This window comes from Procambarus clarkii, chromosome 11 (assembly GCF_040958095.1).
Source record: "Procambarus clarkii isolate CNS0578487 chromosome 11, FALCON_Pclarkii_2.0, whole genome shotgun sequence".
Classification (NCBI taxonomy): domain Eukaryota; kingdom Metazoa; phylum Arthropoda; class Malacostraca; order Decapoda; family Cambaridae; genus Procambarus; species Procambarus clarkii.
The window spans coordinates 25,944,843-25,970,817 of NC_091160.1; the positions used below are offsets into that span (position 1 = coordinate 25,944,843).

Sequence of the window (25,975 nt, forward strand, 5' to 3'; positions counted from 1 at the left end):
ATTTATATACAAGAAGGTACATTGGGTTTGAGAGAATACATAGCCTAGTATTTAAAATCTTGTAAATAATAGAATGTAAAGCTAAATCTTGTAAATCTCATTTGAATATTGTCAAGTATCAATACACAACATACACACACAAGGGCAAGGGGGTTATATACACAGGGGGGGTGAATACACCCTAGAGTTTACTTAATAGTTGATCAGTGAGCTATTGTAGATGGGGCGGGGGGGAGGTGTTAATACTCCTCTCAAGGCTGAAAAGTCTTAAGCCATTGATCAAACACCCATTGTTAGTAAACGCCTAGTAGCCTAGTAGTTAGTGTTTTTATATATTTTACTTAAAACTTAAAATTTTACTCATTTGAATATTTATATGCAATATCAAAACAATGATTTTATATATATATATATATATATATATATATATATATATATATATATATATATATATATATATATATATATATATATATATATATATATATATATATATATATATATTAATGTTTACACTCAAGCTGAGCTCAACACTATGAATAAAACACAACACCAGTCCGAGGGATGTTGCGTAATTGCTGTTAAACAAGTCAACACAAGAACTTCAATGACCACTGTTGCAACATGCACAGTATTACAAGCACTGTTAAGTAAGTTCAGTAGAACTTCGGTTTCAACCCTTTTTACCCTGTCGTAGCTCAATTTAGGCAGTGTCTGGGATGCTCCCGGACGCAGGTTCGAATCCTCGTCACGGCCCTTGTGGATTTGTTCATTTATGCACAGTATTTACTGTCCTTTCATACATATATATTTATATTTTACTATTTCAACCATACTCACTCTCTTATATATATATATATATATATTAACAAACATTAAAGCTTAAGTAACACACCAATATTCACCCGAGACCGAAGACTCGCTGGACTCTGTCGAGGGTGGGTGTATCGGTCTGTTAATGGCACCTGAGACCAATAGATGGAGTTACTTGTTTCTGTCTCGTAGTTTGTATCACTCTTCTGGAGACGCCACTCCTTTAGGTACACTTTACTGTTCACTGTCTCTCAGGGAAGTGACCGTAGTTCAGTTGTTAAACTGTTAACTGGCCGTCAATATAGTAGTAAGATTGTGTGTTGTCTTGTTTACAATGCTGATTGCCGGTCTGTTGATGTAGTGAGTTGAAAACACGATACAGTCGTTGGATAAGTTTAAACCATTGACCAAGTTGAGGCTGTACCCCTAGGTCTGTTGCTTGGAGGAAGGTGCCGTTGTAGCAGGTGTGTGTGCCGCCGGTAAACACAGATGTGATGACATTCTCCACCAGGCACTCTCCTACTTCTGGAGGAGGTACAGTGTCAGGAGGACGTAACCTTAGTTGTCGAGGCTGCTCAGCGCAGACGGCAGCAAACTCGCCCCGTCATCAGGGGTGTTTTGAGTAGATCGACCGATGCGTATTCTGTTGACACGTCGATGGGGACTGCGAAACTTCCTGGTGTGGTAGCCGTAACCTTTTCTGGTCCAATCCAGCCCACGCAGAGAGTCACTCGGTAAATAAGTCTTTTTGGGTTCAGTTGCGCCCCGAGCTGGCTTGCATTCAGCCTGGTTCCAAATGCGTTGGGGTTGACCCTGTTCAACAAAGGAAGGCAAAGTAGTATCTTCTCAGCTGGAGATTGTCAGGAATAATGTGAACTGGAATAGCCTATCTATGTGAGGGAAAAATGGATTCAATCTAAAAGCATGCATGGGGAATATGGTAAATAAAGTCAATAAAGGGTTTGATTGCAAATGTAAAGCATAGAGTATTAAGGGGCGATGACGCAAGAGAGGTGGACGCCATCTTGACTTGAGGGGAGGTGTATCGCTGCCGACCCGGTCCTGCTATTTGAGGGGTTTTCTCTGGCCGAACAGTCAGATAAGCCTTCCTTTGTATCTAAACAGGGATGCAAGATATTGTAAAGTAGTTATGCAGACTTTGGAGGTGTTCTTTAAGAGAGAGTCCAGGTTTCCTAGAGGTGTAAATATGTGTCATCGGTGGATAGCTGTGGTGGCTGTGTGCACTGTTCCAGGTTTGGGACGGAGAGCCTTAGGGTATCTAGAGCCCGCTTGGAGGGTTATATCACGTCATAATGACCTTGTGTTGTAAGGAACAACATTTCATATGTGTAATATCGTGTGATTTATACATATAACTTTGTGTCCTTGTACTAGGTTGTTTACCTTACTCCTTGATTTGCCCTAGGCTCAAGTACAATCATCTATTCCCCTAGACAACATTTAAAGGTCCACCATCACTAAATTCTTAACAGGCCTCTGAGACACAGCTATGACAAAAGTTTTTGACACACACACACCCCATGACATAACACCCCCCCTTCGAATTTAAGGACAATCTTTTAACGTGTTTTGAACGGTTTGGGACTGTGTTAAGTGTTCGTTGGAACAAGGTCCTTGCCGGGCACTGTGTTGGTATGCTTGACGGCTCCCGCATCCTGATGTTGAAGTGTAGTGTACCGTCGTCAGTGTCTGTGTTGGGTTACACGCCCCGCTGTCTCTATCGGGGGCAACCACGCACCTGTTATAGGTGCGGTCACGAGGGTCATCTGGCTGCAGTGCACGAAAGAGGAGCGACTGGTAGGGTGCATATTTTTTTAGTGCGGAGGATTTTCCGCCCCTGTTGCATTCAGGCGGTTCTGAGGACGGTGTGGGTTCTGTACCAGAGGCGCCTAATTGCCTGTCAGCTGTTCTGCCTGTCGTGGCGGGTTCTACGGCTTGTGTGACTGTGAAGGTGGGGGGGAGTATGGTGCTCCGGACTCCTCCACCGTCGGTGGCGGAGCAGAGGGGCTCCAGTTACTTTCCTGTGCCCCCCCCCCCGAACCTCCCTACGATGGGGGGTTGCTCCCTGGTGATCGGGACCTCGTCGTGGTGCTAAAGAAAGATGTGCGCTGGGGGGCTTCAGCTCCTATGCCCAGTGGTGGGGACAATGCCACGCCTGCATCCCCTGCGGTTCCCCCTACTTCGTTGCCCTAATCTGGGGGGAGCCTGGTCCAGACTGCCGGGGCCATGACCCGTGGGGGGTCGGGTATTGGGCTTTCTCGGAATGCCCAGATGCTTTCGGTCCCATGGTGCTCTTCCACTATCTGGGTGCCGAGGGTGAAGGAGTTTGTTTATGGGGTGCTGGATAGGATGCCTCCGCAAACGGCGCCGCCTGGTGGCCGGGCGCCCTTTGCCCACATTCTGCTGTGGGAAGCATATTGCTTACGCTTTCCGATGCGGGAGTTCCCTGGTAAATATTAGTCGACGTCATGGACACAAAGTGCTGCCCTCCGGTGCGACATGTCTCCCTTTCCCGTCCGCCTTTGTTTTCGTCGCTGCTCCTCTGTCTACGGCTGCTAGTGACTTTTAACCCTTCTCATTCTTCACATACACGTGTCACCTAACATCTGTCCTGGTGCAGTCATTATGAGGATACGCCCTTCATGCAAACTGCACCTACTATCAAGAAGAAGAAGACCAGGAGAAGGGAATCGATGGATATCACCCACACTATACTTGCCAGGATTGGCAAAGCACCTTCAACAGAATATGAGAAGTATTGTAATGACTCCAAGAAACCTATAGAGACCACCCGGCCTGATCGACTTTCCCCACAAAGACCACCTATTCTAGCATGGAAAATAGACAAATCCATTAAGGAATACCTAGTCAGAGCAGCCTTTACACACGACTCTTCCAACAACGCTACAACCTGTTGAGGATCGTAAATTATAGATCGACGATTATAGATTATCGTAGACACATTTTTAATAAATTTAGGGGACTGCCGAGTCCACTAACCCTTAAACTGCGCATGGCGTATATATACGACAGGATCTAATGGTACCTTAAGTTAAATTTGTTTAAACTTGTTCTAACACTTTCCAATTTTTTGTGCATAATCTACTAAGCAAACACTCCAACTTTGTCTAAATAATCACCAACATAACTCGAAAAACAACAAAAATCAAAATTATTATAAAATATATTATTGAAAATTTCAGATTTTCAAATCAGCTGCAAAATATTATATATCGCCAATTGTTCATTTTGTGTTATTATGCTATTAGAATAGTATATAATTTTCATTTTAATAGATTTAAAATATAGATTTTCAGTTTAGTTTACTGTAAAAAAAAAATCGTCAATATGGCATTTGAAATATGCACCAAATTCAGAAAACAAAATTTATAACTCAAAACGTTTAGAGTTTATGAAAAATCCATTCTAATAGGATTGAAGAACAGTTAGCGGCGCACACTATATGTAAAAATGATGATAATCGGTCAGAAACTGGATTTTTTTAAACTGACTCAATGTTGAAACTTTACTTTTAGAGATAATTGAAGTTGAAGTTATCGACAATGTATAAGGTAGTTCTAATTAATTTACTTGTATGTTTTAATAAACATGATTTGGCATTCATACTCGAATATGTGAAAGTTGTAGGTCAATATGTGTTGAAATAAAGTCAAGAAAAAATAACCCCCAAACACAAAATATAGGGATAATTATACTGATTTAGGGGATATATTTAGCGTATATTTTTTTATAAATCAAAAAGCCCTAATCAGGTTCCTAATCATCAAAACAATCTAAAGAAACAAGAAAAATAGTTTGAAATCTGTGAAAAAATAAGCCCAAAAAAATTCAGTCTCAAGTTTTGCCAGTTATGACTGATTTATTGACCAATTTTATTCTATCTTCACATAGGTAGGGACGGGTATGCATTCTCCAGGATATAGAGGTTACAACAAAATCAGAAAAATAATCTCCCTCCTCCCCCCAAAAAATTGAGGACATTGATGAAAGTCACAGATAATACCATTAGACAATGTATTTGTGTGATATATAACAAAATAGAGCATAATAACATACTTACTCATTATTTGTGTTATTATGTATTTCTCAGCAATGCAATAAAGGCACCAGCTGCATATCCACTTTGTGGACACTTCTTGCCACTATTCTTCTTTGTGCATCGTACAGATGTTTGCATCTCTTTATTACTGCATTATCCCTCAGTCCCAAGTAATAGGAACTATTCTCCTTATCAACAAAACGTTCTTCTTTAAAAAAAAATTGTCTAAATTTCATTTATGAAAATATTGGGATGAGGTTTTCATGATGCTGAAGCAAATAAGTTGGAAAATTTTTAACATTTAATATTAATTTTCACATAATTCATATATATTTTCGCCCAGCCCTAGCTTATACCCTCATTTACCGCCCAGGCTGTAGCAGTGTAAGGGCTAAAGCAAAAGATATACAAGGAACTTTCATCTCTGCCGGTGGTTAAGGAGGCCCAATGCTAAACAGAATACAACATGTGTTGGAGTTTTATTGATTTATTATGGCTAAATTTTAAACAAAAAGTTCTTGAAATATTAAAACTCTTTAACAGTGTACATCCCTGTCTCACCCTACACATCTATGTCTCACCCTACACATCCCTGTCTCACAATTGCATTCACATCACTGTTCCACACCACACATTCCTGTCTCACCACACATCCCTGTCTCACCCTACACATCACTGTCCCACACCACACATCACTGTCCCACAGTACACATAGTAATAAACTAAATTCTAAACACAAAGTATTTATCACATTAATTATAATTTATACGGTAATGATAATCGTATAAATTAATTACAAATTATGAACATGGCAGGTCATTGGAGGGTCAGTGATCGTAGGCTGCTTCTGGAAATGGGAGATCGTAGGCTGCTGCTGGAGGTGGGAGGTCGTAGGCAACTTCTTGATTGCATTCACAAACTTCTTGATTGCATTCACAAACTTCTTGATTGCATTCACAAACTTCTTGATTGCATTCACAAACTTCTTGATTGCATTCCCAAACTTCTTGATTGCATTCCCAAACTTCTTGATTGCATTCCCAAACTTCTTGATTGCATTCACAAACTTCTTGATTGCATTCACAAACTTCTTGATTGCATTCACAAACTTCTTGATTGCATTCACAAACTTCTTGATTGCATTCACAAACTTCTTGATTGCATTCACAAACTTCGGGGATGCATCCATTAACTTCCGGGTTGCATCCACTAACTTCCAGGTTGCATTCACTTACTTCCGGGTTGCATTCACTAACTTCCGGGTTCGAAGGTTGAAGATCCAGGAAATCTGGAAAGCAATGGGATCATTAAGTGAATGATGGATATATATATCAATAATTAAATTGCGTGTGTGTGCAAACGAATAAAGAAAAAGAATGTTGGAAAAGTTTGTCAAATGCTCAGTTACCTTCACCGTCATTGTGGGGGTTGAAGTGACTAGCTTCAGGGAGGCCGGGGTACATGGGCGAACAACATACTGAACACGATGAACGATTCGCACACTTTTGACCATCTTTGGGTGGAATTGGGTCCTGGAAATTGGTACAACCACATTTCTCTGGGGCAGACATGTTGGCTAGAAGATCTGGAAAAATAATGGATCATTATAGAAGATTGATGGATAGATATTATTTTACACACACACATACTAGATGGGGTCTACGACGATGACTAGGATGACTTGGTGGCTAGGTCTCTCCCTAACCCCTATCCCATGCCCCCTTTTTCACTTACATAAATTTTTACCATTCTTGTAACTGTTTTCAATATGCACTGTCGTAATAATTATAAACATCTTCACACCATCTCCATTCCAACTGTACACCCTCCTTCTTTTTCACACATCCATACATTAAAACATTGGTTGTAACCATGATGTATATGTACTTCCGCCTACAGTTTAGACCTATTGTCTTGTGTATGACCCTCTGTCCAGCGTGACAGAGGATACCAGCATTATCCTCACTTCAGTAAGACTTAATCGAAATCCTCAGATAAGGAAAAATTGTAATTAATTTTGTCAATAAAGATGTTAATAATAATAAATCCCTCCCTCAATCTATGCACACCCTGCCCATCACCCCCTTACATTCCCTACCTATCTATTCCTCATACATACCCTCACTATCTCCCTCTATACCACCCTCGCAATCTTCCCCCACATACACCCTCCCCATCACTCCTAGCACACCATCCTGGTCTCCAACACACACATCCACCGACTTTGTGAAGAGGGTGCATAGGGCCCATTATATATAGACAAACATCACACACACTAAACTTTAAAAGCAACTTGGTTGACATCTTACCTGAATTCCTCTTGTTCTCCTCCTGTGCATTTATGGATCCATCGTACTGGCTCTCCAGCCAAGCGTCAGCTGGCTCCCCGTGCTTCAAGAGGTCCATTCCTGGCGTACAGAAATTGTTAGAGATATAAAACATATACAATGTATAATGACTGTGTTCATAACACTGAAAACATAACAATTATAATACAATTATCAATTATATAATACAAACGGGGAAACTTTATGTATTATCTTCACTTGCCTGCAATTTCCATTTCTGGAGGCACCCTCAAGACGCCGAGCAGCCTGAGGGAACCAAACATAACCAAACAAAGACCACCAGACCAGGCCACTATGGCCAGCGCCCCCACTATGTTCCAGGCGAGGACCTCCACGCTGCCCCCGTACACAATGCCACCATCCTGGAAGAGGGCCACAGCAACCAGCCCCCACAACCCACCTCCCATGTGCACAGCCACAGCATCAAGTGGGTCGTCAACTGTGGAAGAAATATTAATTAACTTTACACTCACAACCTCAACAGTCCCAATATGCACGTACACTTCCCAATAATGTAACAAGACAATATTATTTAAGTATTTGCTTTACATCTTCAGAACATAACAGTGAAGTTAAAAGATTGCAAATTGAAGTTAGATAAAGCCGGCTACTTGTTGCCTTCTTGAGACAAAAAGTTAAGAAAACTGAGCGGCGAGAGTAGCGGTGACGTACCCTTCAACTTGGGCAGAAGGGTGTGGATGGCGAGGAACACTGATCCACCCACTGTACCAATGACACAGGCACTCCACGGCTGGACAGCGTTGCACCCGGCACTGATTGACACCTGTCATGGAAATATGTTCTTAAGCATTGGATAAACAAACTCACAGACATATTGCAAGTAACGGTATTTTGATAAGAAATTAGTTACGTTATCATAATACTAAATTAAGTTTAAATTAAATGTCCATCCATGAAAATTAACAGCTAGCAGAGTCCATCACACTAGCACCAGATGGACTCCCGGCCACACAGTGCAGAGTGGTACTTACCATGCCAGCGAGAGAACCATTAAGGGCCATTAGGAAGGACCAGAGGGACTCCCTCCTAGAATGATTCATCAAGAGCACAGCGATGCCTCCTGAAGAGGCCGATATCGCAGTGTTGAAGACAACCTTGGCAATGGCTAAAGCATCAACCTCGTGGCTGATGGACGCTTGGAACCCTCCGTTGAAGGCCAGGAACCCGAAGAGCAGGATGAAGCCTCCCTGAGCTGCCAGCTGGAAGTTCAAACACAACTCTACACCTTCATCTTGACGTGTAATATTTGTATTAAACATGATATTCCACTAAAATTATATCTTGCTTCATGACCTCATATAATAACACATTACTAATGCTCTATGAACATACCGGCACAGAGTGTCCACGTATCTCCTTGCCCTTGGGTCCGAAGCGACCAATTCTGGGCCCAAGAATTACAGCCCCGACAAGAGCTGCCACGCCCCCTGTGAGGTGGACCACGCCGGAGCCACCGAAGTCCTGGTAGTGTTGAGTCTTGAGCCAGCCAATATCTGACCAGGTCCAGTGTGACACCACAGGGTACACCACACCTGTACAAACACAAATATTATCATAACACGGTACACCACAGCTGTACCAACACAAACATTGTCATATCCAGGTACACCATAGGGGCTGTCTTACATATGCCAGCTGTGCAAATGTTAGACAGTCTCCTCTCTTATGAATTTTGAGACACAGAAACAAAGAGATAAAGAGAATCGGATTCCTTCCACCCACCAGACAGCATGACGGAGCAGATGAGGTAGGCGTTGAAGGCACACCGCTCAGCCATCGACCCGGAGACTATGGTGGCAGCTGTGGCAGCGAACGCGAACTGGAACAACCAAAAGGCCAGGCGCACGTCCGCCAGCCCGTATGTCTAATCGCCCATGCCAGAGAAGCTGTTTCCTCTTCCAAATGCCAGCTGGAACCCTACCAGCAAGTACGCTATGGCACTTATGACTGGAGAGAGCAATAAGGTAGATGTTTAGTACAGGAATAAGCACTAAAAGAAGTGATGGAGACAGTACTGGAAAGAAGTAGTTAAGGCGGGCCAGGGAGGGATTAAAGAGGACGATATGGTAGTAGAATTTTTATAATTTCAAAATTATGCATAACACCTGCAGACTTGGGTTTGGAAAACCAAATATATATTTCTCAAGAAATGGGCGAGAACTTCACATATTAAAAACGAAGGCGGGTGTTTGATTACTTACCAATAATGTGTAAGTTCTTGAAAAGAATGTTGGCAGTGTTCTTGGACCTTACGTATCCTGCCTCAAGCAACGTGAACCCCGTCTGCAACACTGTTGGAAAAAAATACAAATTGTATATCAAATTCATTTAAAGCATGTTAAAAATATTTCCAGAATAGAGAATACCTGTATTTTATTACTGAATAAATACTTGATTTCTATATATAACAGAATGTATGTCGGTCTCCTAGTCCTTTAGCCGATAGTTTGATGCAAGTGATCTATCTCCTTTCTTAAAAATTGGTACCACATTAGCAACCTTCCATGACTCTGGGACTCTGCCTGACTATTGATTTATTAAATATGGTAGACAGTGCCTCCCAAAGCTCCTCTTTGCATTCTTTAAGCACCCTGGCAAACACTTCATCCGGCCCTGGGGATTTGTTTGGTTTGAGTTTTACTGTTTGTTTAATAACATCCTCCCTGGTAACTGCTAAACCTGTCCACGTTCCAACCCACATAGACTTGTTCGGCTGAAGGCATGGTGTTAAGTTCCATTTTAGTAAATACAGAGATAAAATATTTATTAAAAATACTACTCATCTCCTCGTCATTATCCGTTATCTGACATGTTTGTTTTTAATGGACCTATACTTTCCCTAGTCTGTTCGATATTAACTGAAAAAAAACTTTAGAATTTGTCTTTGCTTGCCCTGCTATGCGAACTTCATAGTTTCTTTTTGCCCTCCTAATTAAAAACGAAGGCTGGTGTTTGATTACTTACCAATAATGTGTAAGTTCTTGAAAAGAATGTTGGCAGTGTTCTTGGACCTTACGTATCCTGCCTCAAGCAACGTGAACCCCATCTGCAACACTGTTGGAAAAAAATACAAATTGTATATCAAATTCATTTAAAGCATGTTAAAAATATTTCCAGAATAGAGAATACCTGTATTTTATTACTGAATAAATAATTGATTTCTATATATAACAGAATGTATGTCGGTCTCCTAGTCCTTTAGCCGATAGTTTGATGCAAGTGATCTATCTCCTTTCTTAAAAATTGGTACCACATTAGCAACCTTCCATGACTCTGGGACTCTGCCTGACTCTATTGATTTATTAAATATGGTAGACAGTGCCTCCCAAAGCTCCTCTTTGCATTCTTTAAGCACCCTGGCAAACACTTCATCCGGCCCTGGGAATTTGTTTGGTTTGAGTTTTACTGTTTGTTTAATAACATCCTCCCTGGTAACTGCTAAACTAGTCAAACTGTCTTTTTAACATTTCTAACCGGTTGTACGAATTCCTGTTCTAATCTGACTTCCCTATTCTTAATCCTTTTGTACCACGCTCTTTCTACCTATAAGGTTCTTCAGATACTTTGTTATCCATTTTGGGTCATTAGTATTCGATCTATTCAATTTGTATGGAATACTACGTTCCTGTGCTTTGCATAGAATATTTTTAAATCAGTTATATTTTAAATCCACATCGAAATCCCTTTTTACGTCACCTATCGCTGGGTTTACATCTCGCTCCAAGACTGCCAAACCCCCATGCCCATGACTCCAATCTATTTGACCAAAAAATTCTTAGGCACCAATCGCTGGGTTCATGTCTCGCTCCAAGACCGGCCAACTCTCATGCCAAAGACTTTCCAATCTATTTGACCCAAAACATTTCTTAGGCTATTAAAATCAGCTTTTCGAAAATCTGGCACGTTAACATAATTTTCTCCTTCAGATCTATTCCATTTTATGCTAAATCTGATTTCTTTGTGATCACTGTTCCCTAGCTCACTCCCTATTTCGATGTCATTAATTTGTGTTTCCCCTGCTAGTTAACACTAAATCTAAAATATTATTTTCCCGCGTTGGTTCCAATGTGTTGCGTAAGAAAGCAATCGTCAATTAATTCTATAAATCTTCTGCTTCATTATTCCCTGTTCTGTTAAACCAATTTATTCCACTAAAATTAAAGTCATCCATGGCACAAATACTGTTAGACCCAGATGCTCTAGATATTTCATCCCATAGGTGCTTTGCTTCCATCCCGACTAAGTTTGGTGGCCTGTATATAGCTCCTATTATAAGATTTGCTTTTTCGTTAAATTCTATCCATATAGTTTCTGTGTGTGGTTCAGTTTTGATTCCCTCTTTGAGACTACATTTCAAATTGTCCCTAACATATATGGCTACTCCCCCTCCTCGTCTAATATATCTATCTGTGTGAATAAATCCATTTATTTGATATTCAGCTAATAGTTCTCTATTTTCTACATTCATCCACGTATTTAGTGGATGGTTAGTATCCACTAAATAAGTTTTAGTAAAGACAGTATTTAGTGAAGATGGTTACAGGGATGAGCATGGTTATTTGTAATGTAAATCGTTACAGTGTTGGAGGCTGTGTGTAGTGAAGATGGTTATAGTGATGATGGCTGTGAGTAGTTTAGGTATTTACAGCGAGGAAGATTGGGTGAAATAAAGACGGTAAGTGATGATGCCCGTCAATAAAGACGGTGAGATGCCTTAAATAAAGACTGTAAGATAATGAGTAGTGAAGAAGCTTACAAAAATAAAGATAGTATGTAGGAAATATGTAGTGATGCAGACGGTGAAAGCGAATTCAGTATTACATTTTCTGCGATAGAGATCGAAGGGAAAGGGGGGTGGGGACAGAGGGCAGGAAAGGTGAGAAAGGGTGGATGTTGGGGAAGAGGGGTAAGATAGGACAGAGCAGAAGAGAGGGGAGAATACGGAAAGAGATAACTGAAAGGGGGAGAGAGAGAGAGGAGTAATTGAGAGAGCGGGGATGGGAAAGATAGACCCGGTCGCAGCCTAGTATTCTCCCTCCAAAAGTAATGTATATGGAGATACCGTGATCTGTATATCTGTTTATATACTTTTAAAAGTGGTGCTTTCAAGAGGACACTGTTAATTAGAAACGTGCCGCTAATGATAGGAAATAACATTAACGTTGATACTCACTGAATATTAGGATTCCGGTCAGAATGAGGAAGAACATGTCCTGGTCAGTCAGCGAGGGAGCCAGCAGGTCACGTTCCTCTCGGACGACTGAAGACAGCGTCGCTGACGGCGGGTCTTCGGCAGACATTAACCAGGTTATATCTTGGCCGGAATCCATAGTTGGATCTCTCAAAATCGCAAGGAAAATATCCTAGTTAACTGAAGACGAAATGGGGTTGTAGCGAGTAGATTATCCCAATAATATACTCGCTCCAAATATAGTGTTAATATTCCTGTCAACCTTTGGAGATGAATGAGGTGAGGCGTTGCCCGGGCAACACGGTGAGGTGTTGCCCGAGCAATATAAGCAGCAAGAATATCAAACATTAACTAGTCTACTTTCAAGTGTGGTCTAGAGCAGACACTTGCGAGATACTGTACCAACGCTCAGTGGGTGACCAATGTAACGGTTCTATTGTTACGTAATGTATGGTGACAAATAAACACAGACACTAAGATACAATATATATATTTGGTCGAATATACAGAAGTACACAGGTGATACGTTCGTGTGAGTTGAGCGCACTGAGCGTTGGTACAGTATCTCGCAAGTGTCTGCTCTAGACCACACTTGAAAGTAGACTAGTTAATGTTTGATATTCTTGCTGCTTATATTGCTCGGGCAACACCTCACCGTGTTGCCCGGGCAACGCCTCACCTCATTCATCTCCAAAGGTTGACAGGAATATTAACACTATTTTTGGAGCGAGTATATTATTGGGATAATCTACTCGCTACAGGGTACACCTTCTGACTCTCAAGCTCCTCCAACTACTGTCTGTTTTCGGGGAGCACTGCGGTATTTATAGGCGACCAGATGAGATGCTGGTTGGTGATTTTTACAGCTAATTCCCACTGATGCCACGGTGGTTGAAGGGGGAAAGGGAATTATCGGGGGAAAGCGCCCAGGATCAGGATTTGGGATGGGAAGGAATGGTACCCAAACACATGGACGGTCGGTGGGTTTGAACGCCGACCTGCATGAAGCGATACCGTCGCTGTGATGGTATCCATACAAAGGAGATTCAAAAAGATACAAAAATAAATATAACCCGTCATAATGAGACAGACATTGCAGCCAAATTAGCGTGTAACAAAGATGAAGTTGAATTAGAACTAGGTATCCCCATCTCTACCGTCAAAACTATATTGTTCCAAACACTCAGGTCTGATAGGAAACAAATTACTGACTCCCAACGACCTGAAAGCACTAGTATAATAAGCTATGATTTGTTCATATCTGAAACCTATATCTATATATCTAGTCTCCGTGGTGTAGTGGTAAGACACTCGCCTGGCGTTCCGCGAGCGCTTGTCATGGGTTCGTATCCTGGCCGGGGATGATTTACTGGGCGCAAATCCTTAACTGTAGCCTCTGTTTAACTCAACAGTAAAATGGGTACTTGGTTGTAACAACGATTCTTCGCGGCGGGGATCGTATTCCAGGGACCTGCCCGAAACGCTACGCGTACTAGTGGCTGTACAAGAATGTAACAACTCTTGTATATATATATATAAACAGAAAATGAGCAACACAAAACGTCCACCAGACTGTGCGACACAGTGGTTGCCAGGATTAGGTTTGGTTACCGTTACCTGTGGCAGGTGGCTGCAGGTGACGGATCTCCCAATCCTGAGCACTCCAGGTACAAACTCTGTGAGCAGGAACTGCGGCATGATCTCCCACACTACACCACCGAGCCCAGTTATTAGACCTTTCAGACCAGTTGGCATGAGATACCTGGAGCTTTGCAATTACTTTATTCACTCTTGTGTTCTTGAAGATATCCTCATAGTGCACCCAAAATTTGCCAGTGCAGGCTACTGAATATATGGCTCTGTATGACTAACCATCATGTGTGATGGGGATTTTTAGTATCACTGCTACCTTGTTCACTCTTGTGTTCATGATATCCTCATAATGCACCCGGAGTCTGTCAGTGCAGACTACTTATCATATGCCTCTGTATGACTAACCATCCTGTGTGATTTGTTTGTGATGTGTTTATATGTATGTATTAACACGACGTACTGAACGGGGTGAGAATAGCTTGAGCTACCTCGTCCCTTTGTGTGTATTTTACCTCAATAAACTTATTTCAATTTCAATTTCAATTTCCTGTGTGATGGGGATTTTTTGCATCACGGAGCTAGCGTTTTGACACACTATACTCCCCTTCATATAGTCTAGGGCAGCTATACTTCCCTTCATATAGTCTAAGGGAGCTGTACTCCCCCTTCATATAGTCTAGGGTAGCTGTACTTCCCTTCATATAGTCTAGGGCAGGTGTACTGCCCCTTCATATAGTCTAGGGCAGGTGTACTCCCCCTTCATATAGTCTAGGGCAGCTGTACTTCCCTTCATATAGTCTAGGGCAGTTGTACTCCCCTTCATATAGTCTAGGGCAGCTGTACTCCCCCTTCATATAGTCTAGGGCAGCTGTACTCCCCTTCACATAGTCTAGGGCAGCTGTACTCCCCCTTCATATAGTCTAGGGCAGGTGTACTCCCCTTCATATAGTCTAGGGCAGTTGTACTCCCCTTCATATAGTCTAGGGCAGCTGTACTCCCCCTTCATATAGTCTAGGGCAGCTGTACTCTCCTTCATATAGTCTAGGGCAGCTGTACTCCCCTTCATATAGTCTAGGGTAGCTGTACTCCCCTTCATATAGTCTAGTGCAGCTGTACTCCCCTTCATATAGTCTAGGGCAGCTGTACTCCCCTTCATATAGTCTTGGGCAGCTGTACTCCCCTTCATATAGTCTTGGGTAGCTGTACTCCCCTTCATATAGTCTACGGCAGCTGTACTCCCCTTCATATAGTCTAGGGCAGCTGTACTCCCCTTCATATAGTCTAGGGCAGCTGTACTCCCCTTCATATAGTCTAGGGCAGCTGTACTTCCCTTCATATAGTCTAGGGCAGCTGTACTCCCCTTCATATAGTCTAGGGCAGGTGTACTCCCCTTCATATAGTCTAGGGCAGGTGTACTCCCCTTCATATAGTCTAGGGCAGCTGTACTCCCCCTTCATATTGATTGATGAAGATTAAGCCACCCAAAAGGTGGTACGGGCATGAATAGCCCGTAAGTGGTGGCCCTTTTGAGCCATCACCAGTATCAGTAGATGATACTGGAGATCTGTGGAGGTGCGACTGCATCCTGCGTGACGGGAGATGTCTCTCGTGCTCCTTCATATAGTCTAGGGTAGCTGCACTAATGCAGAGGTACGTAATGTATTAATAACAAAAAACCGTCGCTGTACCGTCCAGCCCAAGTGGTTGGAGATAATGGCTGATTAATGACACTACACGGAAGCTTCCAGGACAGCTGACGACTTGTTCATATAACACTTCGAACTGTTTAATGAACCCAGCCTAGAGAACATAAAAAACATCATCACCAAAAAACTCTCACATCTCAACAAAGCCTACCTACACCAGAGAATAGCTGAAGGTTCGCCATCTGCAACATGGTATCTTCAGGCAACCAAATTAGAAAGGTTAAATATCCCAAAAGGAATCCACAGGGAAATAGCAGTTAGGTTATATGGACTATGTCTAGGTTACAGATGCAACTGGGAGATTGGTGAACCCCGACAGAGAGAGTGCATCTTCTGCCAAACTGTCACAGAAAAGCCATTACTTCACTATCTTCTGGAATGTGAAGCAACCAATGACCTTAGAAGAGCTTTAAGAGTTCCTGAATCATGCAGTGGCCACCCTGAAGCCATCAACACAGCCACTCTCCTGGTCAACAAAAGTGTCCAGCAGCTGGACACCCTCATAAAGACTGTGAAGCAGTATCCTCCCCCACGATAACAGCTTGATGGTTAAATGCAACCTCAGAATACTGAGAGAAAAAAAATTGTACCACTTACGGGCTATTCATGCCCGTGCCACCTCTTGGGTGGCTTAATCTTCATCAATCAATTCAATCTGTTTAAATCACGGGAGACATCTTCCGTCACGCAGGGTGTAGTCGCACCTCCACAGATCTCCAGTATCATCTATTGATACTGGTAATGGCTCAAAAGGGCCACCACTTACGGGCTATTCATGCCCGTGCCACCTCTTGGGTGACTTAATCTTCATCAATCAATCAATCAAATGAAACAAATGAAGGTTCATATATCGCTATGAAGCGGTAGTTTATGGTAATGTAATGACCTCGTTGTAATGAACCCACCCCAGTGGGAACAATTATCCAAGAGCAACGCGTATTCAACGTTAAAGTAACGTCATCAACATCGATTCGACGTCGAGCCAAAGCCAATCCTGGATATTGTGGATATTGATTGATAAAGATTAAGACACCCAAGAGGTGGCACGGGCATGAATAACCCGTAAACACCATAAGAATTACGTTAAGAAGTACGTTAAACAGTAACAAGGTTGGACAGGTGGAACGGTCACACAATGATTGACGAGTCATTGAGCAAATTGGTTATTGAAAGATTGAACAGTTTTAAACATAAATATGTAACAACATACGCTGGTTAACGCATGTATATAAAGGAATATATTGAAACTCAACGAACAAATAATATACCCTGATCCCTTGTGAAACAGCAGAGTAGTCTACGTTCTCAGGTCACACTTGGGGATAAGGAGAGGTAAAGTAATTATCAGGAGAAAGCGCTAAGCCATTAGGACAATATAACCTTTGGAAGGGATTAAGATTTAGGATAGGACGGAGGGAAGGAATGGTGCCCAACTACTTGGAAATTGAAATTGAAATAAGTTTATTGAGGTAAAATACACACAAAGGGATGAGGTAGCTCAAGCTATTCTCACCCCGTTCAGTACATCGTGTTAATACATACATAGACACACATCACAAGCAATAAACGTATTACCGAACATTCTGAGAGATAAACATAGACATTTCCTAACTACTTAGACGGTCGGGGATAGAACACCGACCTGAACGAAGATGACAGATCCTTGTCCAGGTAGGGGCAAAGGACTCGGGGTCGAGCCCCTAATTCCCCCATCCTCCTATTTATGCCCACCCAAACTCACTCATATCTGTGTCTAACCTACTCTTGAAACAATCTAGTGATCCAACGACTACTAGGTTACCTGATAATTTGTTCCATAACCCAAGAACCCGTTCCAAACCCGAATGGAACACAGAGCTGTTGATTTAGTTAGAGAAGTTGCAAAAAGAAGCCCTGAAACTAATCTTAGGATTCCAGAGAAATTCTGATTGAGGTAATGAGGAAGGAACTACACTTACAGAGTATTAGGGATAATTTCTGAGGTAAATATTTATTCTCCAATTAGGTTAACGAGTGCAGGGGACGCTAATGAGTGTGTTTTGTTATATGAGAAACAATTAACACCGCCATGGGTACAGGTAAAAATAACGTCAAGTTTCTCACAGATTAAGGAGCAAATCAAGAAGAAAATATTCCTGACTGTCAAAAGTTGCCACAGAGCCAAAGTAACGGAAGGCAGACCCACCGCGATGTGGTACAAAGCTACTGGGTAATCCTCTTTCAACACGGGAGACATCTCCCGTCACGCAGGGTGCACTTGCACCTCCACAGATCTCTAGTATCAGATCTTGATACTGGGAATGGCTCAAAAGGGCCACCACTTACGGGCTATTCATGCCCGTGCCACCTTTTGGGTGGCTTAATCTTCATCAATCAATCAATCCTCTTTCAAGCCTGGATAAAAGCTATACAGGGACATTGCAGTAGCCATACACAAACTAAGACTTGGTTACAAGTGCTGCTGGGAGGTAATAAACCCAATAGGTAAAGGGTGTCATATATGTAGAACAGGTGTAGAAATGCCACTATTGCATCACTTACTATAATGTGAAGCAACTGAAGCCCTTCACATCAAACTCAACATTCAACCACCTGGAGCAGCTGCATTAAATCTATGGGCCCCGTGGCGAAGTGGTAACACACTCGCCTGGCATTTCGCGAGCACTTTGGCCTAGGTTCATATCCTGGCCGGGAAGGATTTATTTGGCGCCAATCCTTAACTGAAGCCTCTGTTTACCATCAGTGAATAGGTACCTGGTTGTTAAATGATTTGGCGGGTCGTATTCCTGGGAAAAATTAGGATTAATTAAGGTTCTGCCTAAAACGCTATGCGTGCTAGTGACTGTACAAGAATGTAAGAACTCTTGTATATAAATCAAATAAATAAAATAAATACAAAATCCACAACAATGGTTAACAAAGCAGTTGAAGAATGGGACGCACTAGTGAACATTGTGCATCTATACCCGCCACCAAGATAATGTTATTAAAACTAAAGACTAAAACCATTGCGAAAAGAAGGAAACTCTACCTTCATTTAAAACTCTGACCCAAATATCACAATAACAAAGTTATCGTGAATAACCAAACTCAATTACGGGCTCACTATTGCCCGTGCCACATGGATATTTTGTTCCGAGTTCAAGTTGAAGTATATTTATTGAGACAAGAGAATACATCTCAAAGGGATGGAGTAGCTTAGGCTATTTCTACCCTCCTAAGTGTTCCCAGTAGCTGAATCTAAAACAACAACTACCACCATGGGAGGAATGTAATGGTGGAGAGTGTTCCCCCTACAAAATAAAAAGATATGAACGAGAAAATTATAGAAAATATGCAAAGTATCTAAATATTTAGGATATTAAAATATGGAACATGGATCAAGTGTCGAACTATTCCTCGGCGGGTCGGGAAACAAACTTTTTTGTTAAACATCTTGCTAAATTACCCTTTTTTTATTAACAAGCTTAGGTATACACAGCAATGTGCTGTTACCCTATTATATATGAAAGATTATACATTGTAGATTAAAAACTAGCTATAAGTTCATCTAATATCCCATCTCACAGGATGGTTAATCATACACGGAATCAGGGGAGAAAATACCTACCTCAGTACAAAAATAAATTAACTTTGACTAAATATTAACGTTATGATTTTTATAAGAGCTAAGCACTGATCATGGAAATATTATATTATATTTATTTTTACCAGTTTCTATCAAATTCCTCTCAAATAATGTCTTTTTAACAAGCTTAGGTATACACAACAATGTGCTTCTACCCTATTCTGCAGAAGCCCCTTTTGATCTACCACACTGTGTAGATAAAAAACCAGCTACACCCTCATCCAACATCCCCACCTCACAGGACAGCTAGTCATACATGGAATCAGGAGAGAGCATGAAAAGTAAGGTATCTATTAGCCTCCACTAGCAAAATCTGGGTACAGCACAAGAATATCTTCAACTTCATACACTTCTTAGTATATGAAATAATTACAAATATCAGAGTACCTCATACCATTTGGTCTGAAATCACTGATAACAGGGCAATCACAAATTAGTGTTGGAGAGTATGTCCCAACTCTTGTTCACATACTTTACAACTGGAATGTTCACCATTGGGGGATTCATTACTTGCAGCCACCTGCCATAAATATCGATATCCCAAATTACCCGGAAGAGTGACGTATCTGCAAAAAGTACCAATCGGCAACTTGGTTGCTCACCTATATATACTCCAGAGGGTCGCTGAAATTAGATATTAGGTTGCAGGCCCTGGCAGCAGGAAGGCGAGACCCTCGGAGCTGCTTGGCTTGCTCCACATTACATCCACAGGAATTTACGACGTGTTAATTTTGTCTGGAAATTTATTTTGCTAATAATTTTTAAGCTACAATTTGAGAGATCTGGAAGTCTCGCTGGCAGCAACAAATATGGATGCCGGACACAATATAAGTTTACTAATGTCTGGCGAGAACCCAACGCCAATGTCCCGGGAACTGGACATTCTGCAGAAGGACCTGGACACCCTCTTCCTCATTGTGTTCGGCATCCTCATATTCAGTAAGTACCAAAATCTGTGTTTTCTCTCTTTTTTCAAGTATTTAAACATATATATATGGCACCTATTTCACATTTTGTATATTAATAAAATATTTGTATTTTATATAGTTGTATATAGACGTACAATAATCTGTGTGTTAGATTTTGTTTTATTATGCTTAGAATAATGTATTTGGAATGCAATTTGTACTTTTGACTAACATTTGTTTATATTTCAGTCTTGCAGACCGGGTTCGCATTCCTTGAGGCAGGCTCCGTAAGGTCCAAAAACACCACCAACATCCTTCTCAAGAACATGCTCGATGTCTGTAAGTTATCAAACACCTTCGTTATTTGTTATCGTATCTGGCTTATGTCTGGTGAACCAACACATGATTTTTTTATTCCTATCTCATAGCTAAAGTAAGCTCTCAATGTATATAACTTTGCCGACTCTTGTATTCCTGTAATTTCCTGCTTTTGCTTTTCCATCTGCTGGTGTTATATACTAAATTGTTCTCTGTATTTAATTAACCGACTTCCTCCCACCAAGCCTCACGTAGTAATAATGATATGAATTCCACAATCGTCCCCACCCTGTACTAACCATCTGCCCTGTTACTCTCCCCAGTCATTGGTGGCATAGCGTACTGGCTGGTGGGGTTCCCGCTGGCGTTTGGAGGCGGGAACAGCTTCTGTGGTACAGAGTACTGGGCGTCGAACGGGCTGTCGGACGAGCACCTGGCCTTCTGGTTCTTCCAGTTCGTCATCGCCACCACAGCCTCCACCATCATCTCGGGGTCGATGGCTGAGCGGTGTGCCTTCAATGCTTATCTCATCTACACGACCGTGCTGTCAGGTGGGTGTGAAGCCTCTTTCTCTCTGTAAAGTATGTTTCAAATTTAGCAGGATACTTTACACTATTTTGTGGTCAATGAATAAATAACTTTACTCACTGGCTTTATTTATATAATTTAGATAATATTTGAGAGGAACCTTAACAGGGCAATCTTGAGAGAAAGACAATTTGTTAGACAATAATAGCCTAACACTGATCATTATAATTAAACTTTATGTGTTTCTCAATAAATTTAAAAGGCAATGCAAACAATAATACATTTCCCACGGAATTAATAGATACATTATTAAATACAGCAGTGTTGGTACAGCTGTAGTGTGCCGTGTTTTAATCATGTTTGTGTGTTGTAACAGCTCAGTTATGATAATATTTGTGTTTGTACAGCTGTGGTGTACCCTGTGGTGTCACACTGGACCTGGTCAGACGTTGGCTGGCTCAAGACTCAACACTACCAGGACTTCGGTGGCTCTGGCGTCGTCCACCTCACAGGGGGCGTGGCAGCTCTTGTTGGGGCTGTAATTCTTGGGCCCAGAATTGGTCGCTTCGGACCCAAGGGCAAGGAGATACGTGGACACTCTGTGCCGGTATGTTCATAGAACAGTGGTAATATATTATTATCTGAAGTCATAAAGCAAGATATAAATATTTGTGGATTATCATGTTTAATACAAATATTACACGTCAAGGTGGAGGTGTAAAGTTGTGTTTGAACTTCCAGCTGGCAGCTTTGGGAGGCTTCATCCTGCTCTTCGGGTTCCTGGCCTTCAACGGAGGGTCCCAAGCGTCCATCAGCCACGAGGGTGATGCTGTAGCCATTGCCAAGGCTGTCTTTAACACTGTGATCTCGGCGTCTTCAGGAGGCATCGCTGTGCTCTTGGTGTACCGTTCTGTGCTGTGTGGGAGGGAGTCCACCTGGTCCTTCCTAATGGCCCTTAATGGTTCTCTCGCTGGCATGGTATGTACCGCTCTGCGCTGTGTGGCCGGGAGTCCATTAGCGCTAGTATGATGGACTCTGCTCGCTGTAAATTTTCATTGACAGACGTTTGATTTAAACTTAACTTAGTATTATGATAACATAACAAATTTCTTATCAAAATGGTGTTACTTGCAATATGTCTGAGTTTGTTTATCCAATGCTTAAGGACATGTTTCCATGACAGGTGTCAATCAGTGCCGGGTGCAACGTTGTGCGGCCGTGGAGTGCCAGTGTCATTGGTACAGTGGGTGGATCAGTGTTCCTCGCCATCCACACCCTCCTGCCCAAGTTGAAGGGTACGTCACTGCTTCTCTCACCGCTCAGTTTTCTTAACTTTGTCTCAAGAAGGCAACAAGTAGCCAGTTTTATCTAACTTGAGTTTGAAATATTTTAACTTTAACGTTATGTTCTGTAGATGGCATATACTTAAATAATAATATTTATAAAATTTTATATTATTGGGAAGCGTACGTGCATATTGGGACTGTTGAGGTTGTGGATGTAAAGTTAATAAATATTTCTTCGACAGTTGACGACCCACTTGATGCTGTGGCTGTACACATGGGAGGTGGGTTGTGGGGGCTGGTTGCTGTGGCCCTCTTCCAGGATGGTGGCATTGTGTACGGGGGCAGCGCGGAGGTCCTCGCCTGGAACATAGTGGGGGCGTTGGCCATAGTGGCCTGGTCTGGTGGTCTCTGTTTAGTTATGTTTGGTTCCCTCAGGCTGCTCGGCCTCTTGAGGGTGCCTCCAGAAATGGAAATTGCAGGCAAGTGAAGATAATACATAAAGTTTTCACTTTTGTATTATATAATTGATAATTGTTATATTTTTAGTGTTATGAACGCATTCATTATACATTGTATATGTTCTATATCTCTAACAATATCTATACGCCAGGAATGGACATCTTGAAGCACGGGGAGCCAGCCTACCCAGCTGACGCTTGGCTGGAGAGCCAGTACGATGGATCCGTAAACACTCAGGAGAACAAGAGGAATTCAAGTAAGTTGTCAACTAAGTTGCTTTTAAAGTTTTGTGTGTGATGTTTATTTATTTGATATTAATGAAATGCATCATAGAAATTCATACAGTTTTGTTATCAACATTTTCCACTATTCATCTAATCCATTATTTTCCAGATCTTCCACCCAACATGTCTGCCCCAGAAGAATTTGGTTTGACTAATTCCCAGGACCCAGCTCCAGTCCCTGGACACCTTGTATACTGGAGTCGTGCAGGACCAGTCCCATCCCACCTCTCGCCCGTCGTGTCCCTCAACAACCACGAAGCTAACCACTTGAACTCCAACAATAATGTCTCTGAAGCTGGCTTCACAGTCCGACTGGGAGACCATGATCTGCGAGTCCTCGTTGAACCCAGAGATCAACGTGGTCAAGACCCTCATTGTTACACCAATGAGGCTTTTGACGAAACCACAAAGCTTTAAGATTATCTTTTATTTGTCATTACTTATGAAAGTATTTGTATGTTGTCATTACTTATGAAAGTATGTGTATGTTGTCATTACTTATGAAAGTGGGTGTATGTTTGTCATTACTTATGAGAGTATGTGTGTTTGTCATTACTTATGAAACCTCAAAACTCTGAGATTCTCTGTTGGTTCTTCGACATTAAAGCTTGCTTGTATTGATTCGGTAAATTGACTTAATTAATTTATATTATTTTTCTGCACTAATTACATGAAATATATTATATATATTTTTGTATATATTTTTTTTTATTCGGTGAACTTAGTAAGAAACCTGATAAACTAAAGGTTTAACAAGAATTACGTTAAGGTGAAGGATGTTGACAGAGAAAGATGGCGAGCATATTTTACGACTTAAAGTAGGGACTGGAATGAAGTATGAAGTATGGAGGGACTTGAAGTATGTGCCTAGCCACATACCTTCGCCCGACAGTCTTCCAAGAACTGCCATCGCGAATGCACTTTAATTGTGCATTTTTTTACATTTGCATTGTTCTTAATGGGTTGTATTCAAGTGTTTAACTATCAATAAGTTTGCTATTCTCGGATAATTACTTCCTGTTGTCCAGTCTTGATGATTTGATGGCCCATAAGATTATAGACTTGCGGTGGATTACTACCTAACTGGATGTAAGATGACATAAGAAATGATTTTAACATGTTTGAAAGGAGTAAGGAAAACAAAAAGGAATTATGAAGTGAAGACATTTCCCCAACGGAGACATCACCCACCAGACACATCACCTGCCAGACATCATCCACCAGACACATCATCCACCAGAATCATCACTCATCAGACACATCATCCACCAGACACATCATCCACCAGAATCATCACTCATCAGACACATCACCCACCAGACACATCACCTGCCAGACATCATCCACCAGACACATCATCCACCAGAATCATCACCCATCAGACACATCATCCACCAGAATCATCACCCACCAGAATCATCACCCACCAGACACATGATCCACCAGTATCATCACCCACCAGACACATCACCCACCAGACACATCATCCACCAGAATCATCACCCATCAGACACATCATCCACCAGAATCATCATCCACCAGTCATCATTCATCACACACATTATCCACCAGAATCATCACCCACCAGACACATCATCCACCAGAATCATCACCCACCAGAATCACACATGATCCACCAGTATCATCACCCACCAGACACATCACCCACCAGACACATCATCCACCAGAATCATCACCCATCAGACACATCATCCACCAGACACATGATCCACCAGAATCATCACCCACCAGACACATGATCCACCAGTATCATCACCCACCAGACACATCACCCACCAGACACATCATCCACCAGAATCATCACCTATCAGACATATCTTCCACCAGACACATGACCCACCAGAATCATCACCCACCAGACACATGATCCACCAGTATCATCACCCACCAGACACATTATCCACCAAAATCATCACCCATCAGACACATCATTCACCAGAATCATCACCCACCAGACACATCATCCACCAGAATCATCACCCACCAGACACATTATCCACCAGAATCATCACCCATCAGACACATGATCCACCAGAATCATCACCCACCAGTATCATCACCCACCAGACACATTATCCACCAGAATCATCACCCATCAGACACATCATCCACCAGAATCATCACCCACCAGACACATGATCCACCAGTATCATCACCCTCCAGAATCATTACTCACCAGACACATCATCCACCAGAATCATCACCCACCAGACACATCATCCACCAGACTCATCACCCACCAGACACATCACTCACCACACATCATCCACCAGACACATCACCCACCAAAAATCATCATCCACCAGACACATCATCCACCAGACTCATCACCAACCAGACACATCATCCACCAGACACATCACCCACCAAAATCATCACTCGCCAGACACATCATCCACTAGAATCATCATCCACCAGAGACAATCTTCCATATAACATTGAGGAGGGCGACGTTGAGGGACCTGTACCATGGGCTGTGGGGCGCCCGTGTGCTTCCTGAGGCCCACCACCACCAGACACTCGGGCTCGTACTGGATGGCCTCCATTTGTCCATTGAAAATCGTCTGCTGTTAAGATACGTAGCCACGTTGTTGAACAACCCTGTGATGTCGCACAAGAGATATATCACATTTTGAGTCAAATCAATTATGTTGAATTAAATAAATATATGTATTTAAGAGAGAATGTTTTTTTCTGCTCAAGGGTGGGGGGGCCAGACGCTTGGACCTAGTCTCATCCAGCGTTGAAGGGTGAGTAATGTTGGCTATGTGCCCAGAGTGGGAACTTCGA

At 42.0% G+C, this 25,975-nt stretch overlaps 1 protein-coding gene across 1 annotated transcript; it reads left to right on the top strand.

Moving 5' to 3' along the window:
* Positions 1-17,175: 17,175 nt before the first annotated feature.
* Positions 17,176-23,581, top strand: LOC138363602 (putative ammonium transporter 1). The gene is made up of 10 exons (XM_069322965.1): positions 17,176-17,222; positions 20,148-20,320; positions 20,539-20,628; positions 20,931-21,158; positions 21,543-21,742; positions 21,877-22,113; positions 22,319-22,430; positions 22,664-22,900; positions 23,032-23,136; positions 23,274-23,581. The coding sequence occupies exons 1-10, from the start codon at positions 17,176-17,178 to the stop codon at positions 23,579-23,581; spliced, it is 1,737 nt and encodes a 578-aa protein (XP_069179066.1).
* Positions 23,582-25,975: the final 2,394 nt, after the last annotated feature.